The sequence below is a fragment of the Enoplosus armatus genome, chromosome 7 (assembly GCF_043641665.1).
Source record: "Enoplosus armatus isolate fEnoArm2 chromosome 7, fEnoArm2.hap1, whole genome shotgun sequence".
NCBI classification, from domain to species: Eukaryota; Metazoa; Chordata; class Actinopteri; order Centrarchiformes; family Enoplosidae; genus Enoplosus; species Enoplosus armatus.
This window is the reverse complement of record NC_092186.1, coordinates 294,724-315,024: the sequence shown is the minus strand read 5'-3', so window position 1 is coordinate 315,024 and position 20,301 is coordinate 294,724. Positions and strand designations below refer to the sequence as shown.

General features: G+C 44.5%; 2 protein-coding genes across 2 annotated transcripts; one reads left to right on the top strand and one right to left on the bottom strand.

Annotated features, from left to right (window-relative positions):
• Positions 1–109: 109 nt before the first annotated feature.
• Positions 110–6,080, bottom strand: trmt13 (tRNA methyltransferase 13 homolog). Its single transcript, XM_070908763.1, has 12 exons — positions 6,045–6,080; positions 5,551–5,721; positions 4,957–5,003; positions 4,794–4,860; positions 3,628–3,687; positions 3,482–3,551; positions 3,182–3,288; positions 2,641–2,826; positions 2,258–2,330; positions 2,106–2,180; positions 1,267–1,723; positions 110–424 (listed from the first exon to the last, which is right to left on the bottom strand). Exons 2-12 carry the CDS (start codon positions 5,689–5,691, stop codon positions 247–249), a joined length of 1,461 nt encoding a protein of 486 aa, XP_070764864.1. The 5' UTR covers positions 5,692–5,721; positions 6,045–6,080; the 3' UTR covers positions 110–246.
• A 271-nt stretch (positions 6,081–6,351) lies between these two features.
• map1sa (microtubule-associated protein 1Sa) lies at positions 6,352–18,281 on the top strand. The gene is made up of 7 exons (XM_070908842.1): positions 6,352–6,484; positions 9,507–9,608; positions 12,688–12,770; positions 13,323–13,463; positions 14,374–17,629; positions 17,824–18,038; positions 18,126–18,281. Exons 1-7 carry the CDS (start codon positions 6,352–6,354, stop codon positions 18,279–18,281), a joined length of 4,086 nt encoding a protein of 1,361 aa, XP_070764943.1.
• The last annotated feature ends 2,020 nt before the right edge of the window (positions 18,282–20,301 follow it).

The window sequence follows — 20,301 nt, the reverse complement described above, 5'->3', positions numbered from 1 at the left end:
GTGTGTGTTCGACTTCAGTCTGTGTATCATGTAATTTATGGTCACATCAGTTTGGACACTTTTATTTAAATGTTTAAAAGCAGCCAATCAACACACAGACTGAGCACAAATACTTTAATACAAACTTTACAAAACATTTATGTGATGATTTCCATTTGAACTCCAATAAAAAGACTTTTTTAAAACCTTGTTTGTGAGATGTCTGTTTGTTCTGTGGTACGTCTGAGCGTCTCTGCAGTTGGACCTTCAGGACGAAGACGAGGGGACGGCGGTCAGCAAGACGTTCTCCAGAGTCACCTGAGTCTTCACATAACCAGTCAGTTTACTGTCGAACCCTTTCGTCTTCAGGAAGTCAAGTCTGCCGCCGTCGATCAGACGTTTACAGAGACGACCGATCTGTTCGCGTTCAGCCACCGACAGAAACCTGCAGAGAACAAGACCACATCCAGTTACACCAGGACCACATCAGTGGGACAGTAGTCTGATGCACCGGATGTAGGCTGCTGGGATAAGTCTCTCCTTCCCTTCCACTAACTGAGTATTACTGTTTTCAAAGTCCCCGTCGCTACATGAAACAACATCAACAGCCTCCGAGCCAGCAGCCTACATCATGAAAATGGCATGTTTTGACAAAGCTTTAGATCCTCTGTGGTTTTAATGGGTCCAGTGAGCTCCTCCAACTAAAGTACAGGTAGGCTTCACCTCCAGGACACTGAGGATCAAGTTCTGTTTGCCTTTTTTACAGTAAAAGTTGGATCACATAGTCTACATACGTCATTTACTATTACGTTTACTACAAGTTTTCTTTAGTGGGGATTTAACCATTTCAATGCCAGGGCTCGCCTCCCCACGTGCAAATGTTCCACCAAAACAAGTCCCCCCAGACACTTTTTTTTTACCAGGGCACCGTCGCTGCTTCCTGGGCTCAGCGCTGCCCAAGTGCTTTTAATTTCTATCCCAGGATGACGATTGGTTGAGCCAGACCTGTCTCCAAAGTGTGGAGAGGGTCTATGTGAGACTAGTGGGACGCCTACAGGGACACTTACAGGGAAATCGCTTCACTAATTCACTTCAGCAGCACAAAAACATTCAAAGTTAAAGTTGTGAATCTGTGCAGCAGCGTACGCAGTTTATTACAACAACCAAACTAAAGATATGTTCTCTCTGGTTGTGGTTTCTGTCTGTGAGACAGAAGGCAGAAAATCTGTCTGAAATAAATAAATAATTAAAATTCTGCCCTGAAGAGGTCAGAGGTCAAATATGTACCCATTCACAGAATCTGTCTCCTCTGCTGGTTCGTGCTCTTCATCGTCTCCTCTCTGATTGGTCGGATCCTGAGGTGGACGGTTCCGATTGGTTGGTCTGAGTCCACATGTGGCCCAGCTGGACATCCGACAGAAAGCTGAGAACTCTGCAGCTCCGAGTCCTCGCTGCAGGAAGAACTGCTGACCGACGTAATGATGCCACTCACAGCGATGATGGCAGCACAGTGCCACCACCAGACCCAGTATCGGTCCGGGACCAGGATCTGGACCAGGACCAGAGTCTGGACCAGGACCAGAGTCTGGACCAGGACCAGAGTCTGGTCCAGGCCCAGGGTCTGGCAGTGTTGCTGAATCAGCTGATTCCAGATCCGCTGGTTCTGAGGTTTTGAGGCGTTTTCGGGGCGGTCCAGTCTCCTCTCTGAGTCCAGGTGTTTCCAGCAAACAGCGCAGAGCCAGATCTGAGGACAGAAAAAGAGAGACCAGCTGAATCCTGGAGGTGACTTCAGCAGAAGAAGCTGTGTGACGTCAGAGGATTGAAAGAATTACTGAATGTGCTCATGAGTGAAGCGTGGAGGATCCACTGACAACATGGATCATTGATGATCTTTATGTCCCTGGCACAGAGCACCTGGAGCTTGTTGGATCTGCAGGTCTCATATTAACACGTCCGGTCACATGTTTGAACTGGACTGTGTGTGTGTTGATGTGAGGCTGAGGAAGGCTGGCGCTGTTCACTGACTCCGAAATATCATCAAAACCAACAAACTGCTCATTCAGACGTGCGGAAACTGCTGTGACCGACACTGCTGACAGCCAATCAGAGTTCAGGACTGCTCTTACCTGTCGCTGCTCCACACAGGTGTTTTCCGACTCCAACCAATGGGAGCTTCTTCTGTCTGAGCAGAGGGACTTTACCTGAAAACATCCAAAGAGTCAGAAGATTTAAACCCTCTAAACTAAAACATCAGTCTCTCCAGATGTTTGTCTCTTACTTAAATCCAGATGTTGAATGTCGACCTGCAGCCTCTCAAACTGAACTCCAACATCCTGATGTTTCCCGTCCACCTGGACCAGAACAGACCAGAACATTTATAACCATTGAGTACGGGCGCACGTCTCCAGGTGGACTGTGGTTTATAAAGGGGACGCTGCCTGCAGGTGAGCGTACGCATGGTTTTTACTTTATGAATTCATCAAACAGAAAATATGTTCTCGGGGTCGTTTAATTCTAACAGGATTAAAACTCTAAAAGCTGGTTTTGGGGTCGAGAGTTCAAGAGTTTGGGAATTCAGGCGGTCGCTAATTTGAGCGGTTAGGAGTTGGAATATTTTGGAGTTTGAGAATTTGGAGTCTGGAGTTACGAGGTTTTCCCTGCCTTGAAGCGGGTGCTGCAGCGCTCCACCAGCAGCAGCTGCAGGTCATCGCAGGTCTTCAGGTGGTCACGGGTCTTCAGGGCTTCGTGGATCCAGTGAGACAGTTTCCCTCTACCTGCTCCGAACTCCAGGAAGCATCGCCCCCTTTCCAGCAGCCCCAGCGCCTCCAGGTGACCTAAAATGGAAGACTGGACACACCTGACAGGTGAGAGAGGAACACACTGAAGGTTCCACCTCCTTGGGGGCGTGGCTTATGAGGGCGTGTCACCTCAGACTCATTACATGTTCAGGGCCGTAACCAGGATTTTAGAAATACTGAGGCCATGAGTCAACAACATTTTAACCAGACTGTATTTATTTCATTATTTTCTGAGTGTTTAAAAAAATCACCTTCACATTTTGTCCTCCATCCTTCACCTGTTTGATTATATTTAATATTAATATTATTAAATGTCATCTCCCTGCATTAGTTCCAGGTGTGTAGCTCTCATGGAGACTACTAACTTCCTTTGTTCAGGTGTGGTCAGGTTTTTTTGTGTGTACCTGCTGCTTCAGGTGTTTGTGGGCGGAGTCTCCGTTCTTTGGGTTGCAGAGTTCCTCCTGGAGGACAGGATGAGACAGAACACTGTCCTCCACATCACACGGCAGTCCTACAACAACAACAACAACAACAACAACAACAACGTCGTCGTCAGGGGTCGCTGGATGAATCTGAGATGGTCAATAAGATTTAAGCAAATATGTTTTATGACTTTTCTCAAACTTTTGCATTTTGTTGTAAGATAGTGGAGAGTTTTGACTCATAACTCAAAGACATTCATATCTGACTGAGTAGGAACTCACCTGTGACTGCTGTCTTCAGTTTGTCCAACAGAGACTCCAACTGTGTCCGGTTGAGCTCAGACAGACTCACCTGATAAACAAACAGCACTATTAGTATTAGCATGAATATTAGTATTCAGTGAGTCTGTGAATCCTTCAGTTGTTACCTGGTGGAGCGTCTGGTCTCTGTCAGCTGATCCAGAGTTTATGTTCTCCACATAATAAACCTGCAGGAGGTCAAACACTCTCCATCAAACACTGAAACACTCACTGGCTCTTTAAACATACATACACACAGGTGAAGGTGATAACAAAGTGCAGACAACATCACACACTGCACATAACCAGGACCCTGTCCCAGAGAGGGCTAGGGAAACTCTTAGTTAGTTAGTTAGTTAATCCTGAGATGAGGGACACTCTGGGTCTTCTGTTCCAGAAACAGAGCTGACTCTGGGTCAGTTACTGTGGGAACAGACGCTGTGATCTAACCTGCTCACTGTCTCTCTGTCTCCTGCTGTCTGACACTGTTTCATGACCTCGTTCAGTCCTTATCGAACCACATCCACCTGCAGTTCACGCTGGGGGTCTTGTTTCCGTATCAGGCAGTGATGTTACCGGTCAGGATGCTCTGGATGGTCCAGGAGTAGAAATTCCTCAGTATTTGAACGGATACCTGGAATTTCCTCAAACATCTGAGGTGAAACAATCAGTATGCAGTAGTATGAAGCTGTCCGCCCTCTTGAGGTCCCGGGGGGTGCAGTTCCTTCCCTGCTTCTTCCCAAAGTCCACTATCAGCTTCTTAGTCTTGCTGACGTTCAAGAGGAGGTTGTTGTCCTGAGACCAGGGGGTCAGGTCCTCTATTTCCTTCTGGTTTCCTGTTCATTGTTACCTGGGGTTAGCTGTGTCATCAGCAGACCTGATGATGGCATTGGAGTTGCAGTCCTGTGTGTACAGGGAGTACAGCAGGGGCTCAAAACGCACCCGGGGGTGCTCCGCTGTTCAGAGGGGTGTCCGCCCACCCTCACCACCTGGGGTCTGCCCGTCAGGGTCCACACGCACAGTGCGGTGTTTAATCCCAGGTCCTCGAGCCGTGTGACGAGTCTGGAGGGAACTATGGTGTACTGAACTGTAGTCAGTGGACAGCAACCTCACCTACTGCCCAGGTGAGACAGGGTGGTGTGGAGGAAGTGTGTCAGAGTGAGCTAACTCTGATCAACTCTCTGCCCTCTGAAACAGGTCCCTGAGTGTCTCCTATTATCATTGTGACAGTGAACGCAGCAGAGGGTCGACCATTAAACTGGTTTAAAGTAAAGAAAGTGAAGGTTTGTCTCACAGGTTTGAGTCTCTCTCTGGAGTTACACTTCTTCAGGTGTTTGTCCAGTTTGTCTTCGCTCACAGTGCTGAAGACAAGAAACACACACAAACACAATTACACAGGTTACACAGCGTTACAACAGATCAATAATATGATTGATTATTGATTATTGCTGACTCACTGTTTGGGATCCAGAGGACACACGATCCTCCTACTACTTCCTTCCTCCTGAAAACAGGAAACAGGAAACTCTTAACAGTCTGCCTGCCTGTCTACCCGCCTGCCTGCCTGCCTGTCTGTCTGTTGATCTACCTGTCTGTCTGTCTGTCTGCCTGTCGGTCTACCTGCCTGCCTGTCTACCTGCCTGTCTGTCTGTCTGTCTGTCTGATGAAGATATGACAACATACTAAAATGTTTTTTTAAAGTCAACAATTGCAGCAGGTATTATTTATGTTTTCTAATTCATTCATGTTTTAAGAGCCCTTATTATTATTAACATTATCATCATAATAAACCACCCCTGCTCCAATCACTAGTCTGATGTATAAACCTCCAACAGCGCCACCTGCTGACAGATGAGGGAGGTGCAGATTAACGCACCTGATTGAGCTATCTTTCCTTTTTCTGTTTGTCGAACTAATAAAGTTTAAGCTTGACTTCAGTCTGAGCAGCAGCCATGTTTAATGAGGAGCAGAGGACCGCGGTTTTACTCTTCATGTTCTGTTATTATCATGTTGTCTGTGTCCCTGAACTCACCTCATGTCCCTGAACTCACCATGGTCGCGTGCTCTCCACAGAATCCTTTTCCTTTCCCGACGTTCATTTTACAGAAACGTTTCTTTCTCTCCACGAAGAAGCCACATCTGCCGGGCAGGGGGGCCGCCATGTTGGAGGACATGGTCCGTGATGCATTCATGTGTTCATCCAACTGTAGGAAATACTGTATCTTTGTTGTAATAATTTAGTTCAACAGAAAGTGTTGATCCCTCTTTGGAAATATCACATTCATAAATCCAGAATATTGAAGAATTCTCATAACATCAGATCAGTTTTAACTAATAAAAAGCAAAAATAATTTATGTTGATAATTATTAAAAACAAACCCCCCACTCATTTGTGATATTTTGTTGTCGCAGGCGTAAAATGCCTACATTATCTTCCTTAACGATTTAATAACTAATGTTTAAAACCCTTTTCAGGACTGAAAACGTTAAATTAACCTTTATATATCTTCTGTTAGGCTATGTAGTTTCGCATAGCCAAACCTACCTCCACACTTGAAGAAAGCTCTGGCTTCACCCATTGTCATTCTGTGATTCCGCTCTGACTGTTTTGTAACGTGTTGAACGTTTTTTCGGGACTATTTTCAGCTATTGCGGTTGAACACGGGGTCGGTGATAATTTCTCCACAGCAGCACCTGAACGCTCCCTCTTCTCTGATTGGCCAGCTGCTCACTTCTCCTTTCTGATTGACCGCCTCGCATGCCAGTTAACACATTTTCCCGCCTCTGATACGAGCGGGGCGGGGCCTGTGTTTGTGTCCGGGCAACGTCATTACAGGCCCGTCCAAACCATGATGGCGGCGGCAGAGCGGGGCGGCAGTCCCGGTTCTTCACGGCCTGCGGTGGCGGATTACTCAGTGCTGGTGGTGGTGGGAGCGCTGCGGCCCGCCGGCCTGCTGGAGCGGCTGCTGCAGCACATAGAGTCAGGTGAGTTCTGGTAAAGTTAACCGGCACCGGAGACACACGAACGGAGCTGCAGCTTCGGTACACAGGGCGGGAAGTCAGCGGGGCCCTTCAGAATAAAATCCGCGAAGAAGCGCCGACGTCGCAGCTGCTGTGGTGTCCAAATTCGTTTTCCCAAAAAAAAAGGGTCCCAGAGTTCACAACAGGTTGAACACTTCGGTGGGAATTAAACGTCGGTACATTGATTTTTCTTGTCGGTAGCATTTAAACCGGTTAAACTACATTAATTAAAGGATGAAAATAACGTCGAACGTAGAAAGCTAACTTAGCTAACGTTACCAAACTACTTTCCTTCTTCGCAGTTTCAAGTCCCATCACACAAGGAGGGACCACTCTTTATTCAGAATATAAAGAGTGCATTATGTAAATGTATTATGAGTTGGTTCATTTATTTAAAACTCAGCAGCGTGATGGGTGAATTGAGGATACACCCACCCCACATTTTAACGAGACTCGGTATGTGTCGCGTGTAGTCCGCCATGTGAAGCAGCTGTTTGTCTTTTTGTGGTTAAATTTAGATGTGATATCACAGCGGACATGCAGGACATCCTGTCCGACTGTCCGCCTCAACTTTTCACTGTTTTATCTTTAAGCTTTCGGGCGAAATGTGGCGTGAAATACGTTTGCGCTCCGGTTGTAGTCGCCTGTATCAGGCGTTTGTTGGTTGTTTTGGGTAAATAAGATGTGGTTAACATCTCGTGACGTTGTCTGGATTCCACAGAGTTAATCTACAGAAACCTCACTGAGTCACATTTCGGTGGAAGTTTATGAAGCAAGAAGGGGCATTTCTTTGAAAAAACGGCTGTATTTTACAATTTTTATCTAAATCTTAATCACTTTTCAGTAGTTGTCTGAAGTTACAGCAGTGTTCCCTGTAGTTTATTTTGAAAATCCCTTCCCACCGGATGTTCTTTATTTAGTCAAACTTTTTCATTTTGTTCCTGTGAAAGTGGGTTAACAGTTATTATCAGAATTAGTCATTTAGCAATACAACTATTTTACAGGGATCTACAGTTGGATAATCATTAAGTAATCAGGATGAGTGTTGTTGTTATTATTATATAATTATTTAACGGTAAATAAACATCATGGCTGTCAGTCCGACTGCTGCAGTGTATATGTGTAGCTGTACAGTAGAAACCAGTAGGGTCAGACTCAGACTAAGTGATGAAAGCATCATCGTTTAGATGGAAAACTGGAGTAAACCACGGCTGCAGCTGACTATAATATATTATTATCATTATTATTATTAATAAATGAATCTGTGTGTTGTTTGTTGATACATGATCGACTCTATAAACCATCTGACTGCAGGGATACCTGTCTCCGTGTCTCGGAGCTCAACACACTGGAGAGGCTGGAGGTGACCTGAGCGATTAATCATTGATTAGAATTATTGCTGAGTACATTTTTGTCAGTTGACTAACTGATAAATGGACCGATATTTTCAGCTGTAGAATAAACTGAAAGTTTAGATTCAAAATGAAGAAAGAAGATGTGAACAGGTTCTCTAGGTCCAGAACTAAGTCTTCTTTAAAAAGCTGTAAACTGACCCGAAGTTTGGGTCTTGAACTCACAACTCTAGACACCAAGGACAGGTCGTGATCTCGTTGTGCTGCCTACCAGGTGAGAAATAGGGATGGCTTCACTCTATGACTCCTGCAGTCACTGGAATGCCGGACATTTTGCAGTGACTGCTGTTGATGCATGTAAAAGCAGATTTCAAACTAGTGTCAAGAATTCAGTTATCAAGACAAAATTCTGAGATTTAGTGTACTTCATGTAGACAACACCGAGATGTCTGGAATTCATTTGTACAAAGACTGATTGCTCCATATAGGATAGAATTCAAAATGCTGTCAAAAATTCACCTTTTGAGGAACAATTCTGAAATTTACCACACTACATCTACTGTGACATCAAAATGTTGTCATTTATTTTCATGAACATTATCAATTGAGCAAAACATGTGGGATGAGAAAAACAGAGTGCTGGACTTAATAATTGCTGCCAGCTCGAAGTGTCTGAATGTTTCTGCCCAAACATTTTGGTGAAAGTTGCAAAGCTGTAGCAGGTACGATTGATTTGTTATGAATTTTCAAAGTTTTAAACTTTAGACTGTTGCTGTAGTGCCATCATCAGGACTATTAGAAGAAGAAGATGATGATGAAGAAAAAGAATATTGGCAATTCAAGAGGGACTGGTCCCTAAACAAGAGTTTAATTAGTGTGTAATAGTTGAACCTTAGTAACATCTGCAGCTCTGAACAAACTGTTCAGGTCAAAACAATAATTCTACTGTGACTGAACACAAGTACAAAACACAAACCGTCTCTTAACATCATGCGTTACAACACTGTATTTCCAGTGTTGTCGCCCTGTTTCCAGGCTGTTTCCAGTCTGTTTCCAGGTCCAGTGTTTTGTTTCTTCTCAGTGTTTTGTAACTGTTAAGGTTTTCTGCCTGCTGACACACAAAGAGGAAGTGGTGTTACTAAATATCATCAACTTCCTGTTTGCTGAGGAGGAAACAGTTCATCTGACAAAGATATAAGGAAACATGGAGGATGGCTCACTCTGTCAGAACACCAGCAGAGTTTAGACAGAGTCTTGCGTTTACAGCAGCGTGTTGGACCAGTTCAAATGGTCTGTGGACCAGTTTATCTCCAGTCTGCTGCTGTTTGTGTTCAACACGATGAATAATGCAGCTCAGTTAGTTCAGCCTGGATCAGTGAAGACTGAAGACTTCCTGAACTGAGCTCAGTTTCTCAGCACAGAGTCGTCATCCCTTAATAAAGAAATCCTGTAATACTCCATGTCGGCTTCCTCCAGATCTCTAGAAGACTTAAAAACATTCAATATATTAAGATGAAATCAGGTCAGGATCAGGGTCCAGCACTGATGCATTGTGGGACATGACCATGAGGACGTGTGATGGGTGAAAACGGCATTAATATTATTATTGATAAGTGGGTGTGTGTGTGTTTCAGGTGTGCGCTGTTGGCCTGTAGATCTGGATGTCTCTGTTCTGGATCAGCAGCTGAAACTCTTCGTGTCGAGACACTCAGCCTTCCTGTCAGAGGACGTCCCAGGTGAGACAACAGACAGAAGGTCAAAAGTCGTGTGTTTGGAAACAGATGATGCAGGCTGCCACTCACTTCCTGTCACAAGACTTTCACACTAAAAGCACCACACAGCGACGCAGTATTTCCCTCAGGCAGCTGTGGAGTCATAGCTTCTGTGTGAAGTTAAACTGAACTTAACGTCCAATATGATTGTGACATTAGTTGGAGGAAGAAGTTATGGAAATCATTTCAACGTAGAGAAGAAGGAGGGAAAGTTAATTCAGTTAGTCTCTGTGATCCTGCAGGAAGTCGACTTAAGAGTCTCAGGTATGTATCCGAACTGTTAAACTGTGAGCAGTCAGCTGCTTCATGTCTCGGTTATATTATTATATTATATTATATTATTATATTATTACCTAGACTATGGCGGCCCGCCACAGTCTAATTGATATAGAGCGTTAGTTACTACTATAACTCCAGGTTCTATGAGTCTAGACGCAGCCCTCTGGGCCTCACTGGTTCCTTAAATAACTGAAGAAAAAGCTGTTTTTGGGAGCCGATAGTCTGTCTCAGTCCAATTTATACACAAGGTGAGACCGAGGTGCGGTCCACACAACAACATGACCACCCTAGAGGGTCCAAGGTCCACCTGCCACAGTCTCACAGAATCACTGTATATTATATCATATTGATCATGTTTGTGTTGAAACGTTAAACTGATCAAAACAAATCAGAACAGAAGTTCTGGAGGAATATTTGATTATAAAACCCTGTCGGATAGCTGTCACATCACCTGACAGCCAGGAAGGATGACTTCATCTCAGACTGAGGCGACAAGAGAGACGGCGTGTGTGAGAGAGAGAGTGAGAGAGAGAGACACACAGACAGTTGGTTGTCTGATTCAAACACATAAACACAATCAGCTGAGACTCTGCTGAACAGCCTGCAGACACAGTAACACACACACACTTCAATCATGTGATCTTCAGGTTGCTGATCTCTCTGGTTCTTTAATGACATGGTCTACCCAAGCTGGACCTCTACAGACCGACCCATGCTACACAGGCGGATACTGATATTTCCCCCCGGGGATCAATAAAGTGATTCTGATTCTGATTCTGATTAGTTTGTATCTGGGTCACAATTCTTTAACAGTGTAAAAATCAACCTGTCAGCGCCCCCTGCAGGACTAACTCTGTAACAGAGACTCTGTTTCTGAATCAACTCAAACCTGGTTTGACATTTCCTGATCAGACCACATAATATCAGCTGATTCATCAGTTTAGCTGATGAAGCTTCAGAGTAACAGCTGTGAGATCACTTCCATAACAAGCAGATTAGGAATTTATTTGAATTGAATTTATTTTGTTGCATTCAAAGACTGTACATAGTCAAATTCTGTCTCAGTCTTCTTTGTTCGTACCATTATTTAGTTCAACCAATTCAATTCAATTTTATTTATATAGCGCCAAATCACAACAAAGTCATCTCATGACACTTTACAAAATAGAGCAGGTCTAGACCGACTCTTTATAATGTTATTACAGAGACCCAACAGTTCCCATCATGAGCAAGCACTTTGGCGACAGTGGCAAGGAAAAACTTCCTTTTAAGAGGCAGAAACCTCGAGCAGAACCAGACTCTAGGTGGGCGGTCATCTGCTTTGACCGGTTGGGTTTGAGAGAGAGAGAGACAGAGAGAGAGACGTAGAGACACAGATAGACAGACAGACAGACAGACAGGTAGGCAAAGATGTATGGCAGCACTAACAGTAGAAATAGCTGTAATATTAGCTGAGATTAATAATAGCAGCTTTAATAGTAACAGAACTACGACTAAACATAATAACTGTAGTGATGAGAGTCAGGCAGGCCCATGGCGGCAGCAGCACCCAGGCGTACCAGGACCACGATCCACAGCGACCTACGAGTCGACAAAGCACAAAGAAACTCCGGGGAAGAAATAAAGTTAGTAACATGCATTGGACTGTGATGAATGTGCAAAGATGAGGAGGGAGAGGAGGAAAGCTCAGTGCATCATGGGAAGTCCCCCAGCAGTGTAAGCCTATAGCAGCATAACTAGGGGGCTGGGCCAGGCAGGCCTGAGCCAGCCCTTAACTATAAGCGTTATCAAAAAGCAAAGTTTTAAGCCTACTCTTAAAAGTAGAGAGTGTGTCTGCCTCCCGGACCCAAACTGGGAGCCGATTCCACAGGAGAGGAGCTTGATAGCTGAAGGCTCTGGCTCCTGTTCTGTTTTTGGAGACTCTAGGAACCACAAGCAGCCCTGCATTCTGGGAGCGGAGTGCTCTAGTGGGGTAATAGGGTACTATGAGCTCTTTAAGATATGATGGTGCATGACCAGTAAGAGCTTTGTAGGTGAGGAGAAGGATTTTAAACTCTATTCTAGATTTTACAGGGAGCCAGTGCAGAGAAGCTAATACAGGAGAAATATGATCTCTTTTCCTGGTTCCTGTCAGTACACGTGCTGCAGCATTCTGGATCAGCTGGAGAGTCCTCAGGGACTTATTGGGACAGCCTGATAATAAGGAATGGCAATAATCCAGCCTAGACGTGACAAATGCATGGACTAATTTTTCTGCATCTGTTTGAGACAGGATCTTCCTGATTTTTGCAATGTTACAGAGGTGAAAGAAGGCAGTCCTTGAAGTTTGTTTTACGTGAGAGTTAAAGGACATGTCCTGATCAAAGACAACTCCGAGATTCCTCACGGTGGCGCTGGAGGCCAGGGCAATGCCATCTAGGGTAACAATATCCTTAGATACTGTGTTTCTGAGGTGTTCAGGGCCAAGAACAATAACTTCTGTCTTGTCTGAGTTCAACATCAGATAATTACAGGTCATCCAGGTCTTTATGTCCTTAAGGCATGCTTGAAGCTTGGCTAACTGGCTGACAGATATCCCAAAGCTTTGTGTCTGTCTGAAGAAAGACTGAACCAACATTTAATCACAGGCACAACCCTAAAAAGGAAGCTCTGTAGAAATGATACGATGCTCAGAAGCTAACTGCTAACGTGTCTCTGTGCTCAGCCCGATGTGCTGTCCTCCTTGTTTGTTTGCTTTCTGACCAGCTGGTGCGTTTCCCTGCAGGTCAGCGGACTCTGCAGCACAGCGGAGATGTTCTGGACACTCAGGTTGTGGTGAATCCAGCTCACGACTTCGTCTGCTCAGAGGTGAGAACAGATGTAAATACAGAGAGAAATAAGAGTTCTTCTTTAACAAACTGAGAATATGTCCTTGTCCAATAAACACTGAACAAGTGTCCCATTTATTAACTGTGGAACTGATTCAGGTCATGTGTTTGAGTCTGTTTCACCATTTATTCCTCCTGTTCCACATCATTTCAGCCCTCCTAAGCTGCAGCTCTGCAGTTTATCTGCACCGTGTTCATCAATGTGTGTCAGCCTGCAGTGAACCATCTGTTGAATTGATTTGATCAGATTCCTGCAGCTCATCCCTCTCTGATGTAATAATGTATAGATCAGATGACGTTAGTAAAAGTTCTGAGACAACGAAATGCAGTTTGGCATAAGAGTAATATACATATATGAGTATGCTAAGATATACACAGTATGAACATATGCAGCAGTTAATGTAGGCAAAAGACAGTGCAGGTGTAAATACAGACAGTAGTATGGGCATGTGAGAGTATATATAGTACTGGTGTATGTACAGCAGTAAGTCAGTACCACATTCATGGATGAGTTTCCTGTTTGTGTGTTCAGGTCCGGCGACTGGTCTGTGATTCGTCCCGACACAAACTGTTGGTTCTGGCAGGTCAGTGTGTCGAAGACACCGGAGACATCGTGTTACAGAGAGGTTGCTTCTCTCTCAAACACTTCATCCACATATTTGCTGATGAAGAGGTAAGAAAATGTGTCAGACTGATATTTAATGAAAGTAATGATGATAGATGTCCCATTAAACTGTGAAGATGTTTAGCTCTTAAAGCACGTATGTGGTGGGAAGAGTAGCACACTAGCAGGACAGAGGACTCACACACACACACACACACACACACACAGCTGGACTGAGTTTACAAAGTGCTGCACAAGAAAGTAAAAAAAATAGTTTAAATGATTGGTTGATTAGTCAATCAACTATACTTGAAAGTCGATTGTCATTTATGAAGAAAATGAAAAAATTCCACAAAACTGGAGGTTTGTTGCTGCTTTTTATCAATTATCTCAGTAAACTGATTCTCTTTGGATTTTAGACTGTTGGTTGGACAGAACAAGACATTTGAAGACGTCAGCTTGGACTCAAAACACAATCAATCACAAAAAACAGATTAGTTGATGAAGTTTATTTCCATCCACTGTTGCTGTGTGAACATGAGTTCACTGGTTGATGGAGATAAACAGCTGGTGGAGCTAATTCTCCAGTCGCTGCCATTAAACCACTGTAGAAGAAGAGGAGGGCACGATGAGATGACGTCATTAAAAGAGCTGCAGTTGAAGCTCAGACGATGGAGAACCATGTGGAGAAAATGATGGAAACATGACATCTGTGTTGTGAGGAAGGTTACAGCCTCCTCTTCGCTGTTTTACATCAGCGGCGTCCATCTTGGTGGTTTACCAAAATGCCTCAATGGCGCTCCTCTGTCAGTTATCATATGAAACCCACCCCATATTAGATAAATGATTCTGCGGCAGACCTGGTAATATTTTTATAAGTCCCACTCTTTCCTGGATTTGTGCGTGACTGACAACTGTTTCCAATATTCAAAATAAGAATGTTTATCATCAGTCAGGTAATTTCTCTCTGTTTTGATAGGTTGGTGAGTTGTTGAGCTCTGCAGACCCAGCGGTGAAGGCCAGCCTCACCCTCAGCTGTCCAAACTATGGTCTTTGGAAGGACACTGTGTTGGAAAAACACAACCTTCAAGACTTCATAAACATCCAGATCAACCCTCCCCTGGTTCACCCAGAAATGGAGGGTCTGCAGGAGTTCACGGAGTATCTGTCCGAGTCGCTGGAGCCTGAGTCACCCTTTGACCTACTGGAGCCCCCAAGCACCGTTGGATTCCTGAAACTCTCGCGGCCCTGCTGCTATATCTTCCCTGGTGGGAGGGGGGACTCTGCCTTCTTTGCTGTTAACGGTTTTAACATCCTGGTGAACGGCGGCTCCGATTCCCGCTCCTGCTTCTGGAAACTGGTTCGACACCTGGACAGGATAGACTCCGTGCTCCTGACTCACGTCGGTGTGGACAATCTCTCCGGGCTAAACAGTCTGCTATGGAGGAAGGTAGCTGAGCAGGAGGAAGAGTCTGCTGGATCTCAGACGGAAGAGGACTGGATGAAAAACCTCATCTCCCCTGAGATTGGGGTGGTCTTCCTTAATGCTCCCGACAGATTGAAATTCATACAGGGAGATCCCAGCAAGCTGCAGAGTTGTGACCAGGTGGCACTCACTCTGCAGCACCTACAAAGACTGGGGATCAAACCTGAATTTCTCAGTCGGTCCAACGGACCCAGTATAGAACCAGTTATCTTATTCCAAAAGATGGGAGTTGGCCGTCTGGAGCTGTACACACTGAATCCAGTCAGCAGCAGCAAAAACCTTGAAGCTTTAATGCAGATTTGGCCAAACAATGGATCAAATGTAAAGGGCTCAGATCTTCCACTACCATGCCTTGTTTCAATTTGTGCTTTGCTGGTCTGGCATCCTTCCAGCCCTCAGGAGAAGATCATCCGTGTCCTTTTCCCAGGATGCACACCACAGACCAAAATTCTGGATGGACTTGAGAAACTCAAACATCTAGATTTCCTCAAACATCCGGTTGTGTGTTTGAAGGACCTAGAAACATCCAAAACTGAGAAACAACCAAAACGAGCAGAGAGTCGGGAAAGCCTTAAGTCCCAGTCTAAGGACTTCAGACCCAGTTGTGCCTTGCAGAAAGACAAGCTTGGACGAGTAGATGTCAAAAAACAGGAGGTGAAAACAAAGCCAAAGGCAGCAGGTGACATTACACCTAAAGAGAAGAAGGATGGGGAAGGAAAGCCCAAACTAAAGGATGCAGATACTAAATCCAAGCCTCCGAAACCTGTTGAAAAGTTTGTTCCAAAGAAAGACTTGTCAAAAGAAGAGAAAAAGGAAGTCAAAAAGAAGGACGAGAAGGCCCCAGCTGCTGTTGTAAAGAAAGAAGAGAGTGGAGAGAAAAAGCAGGAAGTGGTAAAGAAGGAAACTCTAAGTTCAAAACCAAAGAAAGACATCAAACCTGAACCAAAAAAAGACAGCAAGAAGGATGTAAGAACAGACGAGAAGAAAACAGCTAAACCAGCTGTTAAAGAAGTGAAGAAAGCAAGTGCAGTATCAACAGCAAGTACAGAACTAAAAAAAGCTTCGGGCAAGAGCGGGACTCTAAAGAAAGATGCGACTCTTCCAAAGAAAGACACTTCGAATAAAGGAACAAAATATAAGTCAGGTTCAAAGGATAAGGAAAGCCAGAAGGAAGTAGATCGCTCCAAGGTGTCCACACCTGAAGACGTGACAGCTGAATTTAAAAGACTTCAATTGGAAGATGACAATGGGAGCAACGGTCAAAACTCGAAGGTCACGGCAGTAATGAATTCTAATGGCGCAAAGGCTAATGGGAACCAGACCTCGACAGTAGAAAGTCCAGAGAAGTTTCGCTGTATGGAGACGGACCAGGATATGGTCGTCGCCTCCTCACTTCTTGCCAAGACTTCAAAGGGTGAGCTCAGTGTTAACTTTGATTTCCTTCCGACTGCATACCACCCTGTCGGGGATTTCTTGAGAAATGGTTCAGATGACGTCTGCGCAAGTTTAAAGGAAAAAACTCTGGAGCTGGTCTCTCCTGCAGATTCTGCCTCTAACTGTGCTGGACATTCCCCGTTCCATCAGTCCCATGAAGAGGACATTGTGGGTTTAGGTGAGGACAACAGCCTCGAGGTAAGAAGATCCAGTCTTGACTTCAAGGATTACAACCAGGGAGGTTCTTGTAGATCCTCCAACCGGAGCTCCCTGAGGGAAGGTCTGGAAAACTCCACGTCCTCTCAACAGTCCAGTCTTTTGACGCTCAGTCCTCCTTTGAAAGACATTATGCCAGATTCCTCCCCCACCATGACCTCCATGCCAGCTGAGGTCGGCTCTCCTCATTCTACAGAAGTTGATGAATCCCTGTCTTTTTCTTTAGAGCAAATGCTGCCACCCACTGCAGTGTCACCGAAAGGACCCATGGGAGACAGAGTATACTCTAACGGACATGTTAGTGAGTCAGCCTCCAACACAGGTGTGGCCTTACCTCTGAGATCAAACCATAATGGGCGTTGTGGAAATGGATCAGAGGAACACATCCACGGGATGTCAGAACTCATCTCAGATGTTCCACATGATGTCGATCTCTGCTTGGTGTCGCCTTGTGAGTTCCAGCACCCCAAGACTCCAGAGAACCATCAGCAGCATGTTAGCCCTGGCCTCGCCACCAGTAACTCGCCAGACCTCTCCAACAACAACAACAACCAGTCTCAGGATCAAAGCAGCAGCGATTGCCCTTCAGCCTACAGCCAGGAAACTCCACCCACATCAGTTAGCGACTCCCTCCTGACGGCCACGGACTCTGACGTCCCCCCTTGTACAGAGGAATGTCCTTCCATCACAGCAGATGTTGACTCTGATGATGATTCAAGTAGCCTTTTCCTGCCCAGTCATCCACAAGATCATCCCAGTCAACGCTACTCCCACATGGGTGGGCAGCTTTCCTCCCATGACCCGCCACCAGCCCAGGTCACGGATTTGCCCCCATTACCACCCCAGCCTGGAGCCTGCATGGCTGACGCAGAGGCTGACTGCTCAAGCAAGAACCTGAAGAGTTCAGTTGCCAAGACCAAGAAACCAACAGGTCCAACGCAGAAGGTGACCTCTGGAAGTACTGCAGCCCTTAACATCAAGTCCAAAGCTGGCAGCTCCATGGGGTCACTAAAGATGACCTCCAGCCTTGACACAAAGCCATCATCCCGAAATTCACTTGGAGGCTCCAGAATTGGAACTGCAAAACCTTCATCCTCAGGTTGGCATAGTCTTGAAAATGCTGACAGGGTATTTAATAGAAACAATGCATAGAAGTTTGCTTGATATTAGATGATACTACATGGCATAAAATGAGTCACTATGGGTAATAATTATGCTAATAACTGATTGATTCACAAAGATTGTTTCTTTGTGGGGAACAGTTTTAATCTCATTCTGCTGACCTCCTCCCAGCTTCCAAAGCTGCATGTTCTGAGGGTTCTGTGACCTACGTGGACCTGGCCTACCTGCCATCTGGCTGTGCCTCCTCCACTGTGGACCTGGAGTTTTTCAGACGTCTTCGTTCCTCTCATTACATCATCAGTGGAGACGATCCTGTGAAGGAAGTGGCGATGAGGAGCATCCTGGACGCTCTGCTGGAGGGGAAGAGCAACTGGCCGGAGGTTCAGGTCAGTAAAAACACTGAATGATGTTTGTTTGCTTCACTTTCTTATGATCTGTTCACTGACTTGTCTGTTTCCTTGACCTTTCTTCAGGTGACTCTGATCCCAACATTTGATTCGCTGTCAATGCACGAGTGGTACCAGGAGACCCATGACAGGCAGAGGGAGCTGTCAATCACTGTGCTGGGCAGCAACAGCACTGTAGCCATGCAGGAGGAGACCTTCCCCGCCTGCAAGGTCGAGTTCTGAGCCCGCAGCTTCACCCACTGACAGCCCCGCCCACCTCACCTCTGACCTCTGCTCAGATGTACGAGGAGACAAAGGAGACGGAGAGTAGACTTTTGTTGTTGCCATGGTTACATTCAGACCAGACCAATGAAAGTTTGTGTTCAATCAGGTTTCATTAATAATCTGTCGGCTCAACCTGAAAGCCCCACCCCTGTCAGCTGAGTCTTTTAGTGAGCATGCTCAGTTACTCCCTGCACAGCTCTCACTTTTAGTCTGAAGGTTAATGGGACAGGAAGTCCAGGTAAAGCTTCAAAAGACAGTATCTGAATGAGATGCTGGCCTCTTAAATAAGAAACGGTTCCCTTTTAGATTTCCTTCACCTGTGTGACATCACTGCACGGTCACCAACTGTCACTTCCTCTCTGCTGGATCAGGACCTTCTGCTCACCTGCTAACAAACATTAGCAGATTAACAGGGGGCTGAATATTAACACGAATGTCCCAAATTAACTTTCTGAACTGAAATTGAATCTAATTGATTCTTAAAGTTTAAACTACTTCATATAAATAAACATGAAAATACTTATTGATCCTGGGAACTGGGACCACTGGAGCAACATTGCACCAAAATAAGAAACTAAACAAAATTTAACTCTAACATTTATAATGAGCACAGAACATTTAGCACAGATATTCATTGAGATACAAATATAATTATGTATAATGTAGCATTAGTTGATAGCTAATGTTAGCATAACTTGCACTGGTTGTCACTCGTTAGCAGCTCAATGTTCAACTGTAACTTCAGTTTCACTGATTGTTCTTCAATTTCAGATTGATTTCGTTTCTTACCTAGTTGGACAGAAGCTCACTGCGTCCTCCAAATAACAGAGCCTGGAGATGTTATCTTGATACTATTTATCTCATAAATATGAGATATGATCGCCTTGATTACGAGATGAGACCTTGTAATGAAGAGTTCTATATTTCACAATCTTTATTTTTGTGGTTATGCACTCTTTATCCTGTGATTCCGTCTCGTTGTTGCTAGATCTTTATCTTCTTTGTCTTGTAATTACACAATCTTTGTTTCGATGCTAATTGTATTTCACACAAGAACATTATCTTGTAATTGCACAATTTTATCTAGTAGTTATGCAATCTTAATCGCGTAACTACGACATCTTTATCTCGTAATTATGAAAACTTTTAACTCATTGCATGATCAGTATCTGGTATGTATGCAATCTTTATCTTGCATTTACGAAATTTAAATTTTTCCACGAAATTAGGTGATTACCTCATAGTTATTCTGAGATCCTTATCTCATAACTATTAAAGATTTGTAAGATACAGAATTCATAATACGAAGAAAACATGTCGAGTGTTTTTTAGGTGAATGTGTTGAAGCTTCTGATCCAGCAGATGGAACGACTGCAGAGACTTTCCGAGTTTAATATTCCCACATGAATCTGTTTGAATTGATATTTGGGACCAAATGCTGCCAATAAACAGCTCTGTGATCAGTTTTATCATGTGAAGGTTGAAACACAACTGCATGCTGCACAGCTCAGATCAGATCTCACCTGTTTGAACTGAAGGAGAAAACATTTCTACTTTGACTTGTTTGTTGAGAAACGTAGTTTTAATTTTTACTGTGTGAATCGTTGATTATTAAAGACTGAGCCATCCTACAGGTTCAGCAGGTAGAAATGCTCAGTTTGCTCTGTGGCTCTATGTACTACATTACCCATGAGCCTCAGCTGTTGTATCACATTCAGAACTAAAATGTGAAAGTGAATTGATTTGATTCAAATGTCTGAATTTGTCTTTCAAAGCCCAACTTCAGCCTCCCGCTATCTACTCAACAACAGTTTGGAGCTCTCTGATTGGATGGTTCTTACAGCAGTGCTTTCTGGGACTTGTAGTGCTTTTCAGATTTAAAGTAGCCAGTTGAATCTGTGGGGAAAATCAATCAGTCTGTTCCATGTTTGTTTGTTTTTTAGTTTAGAAACGACGACTAAACCCATGAAGCTACATC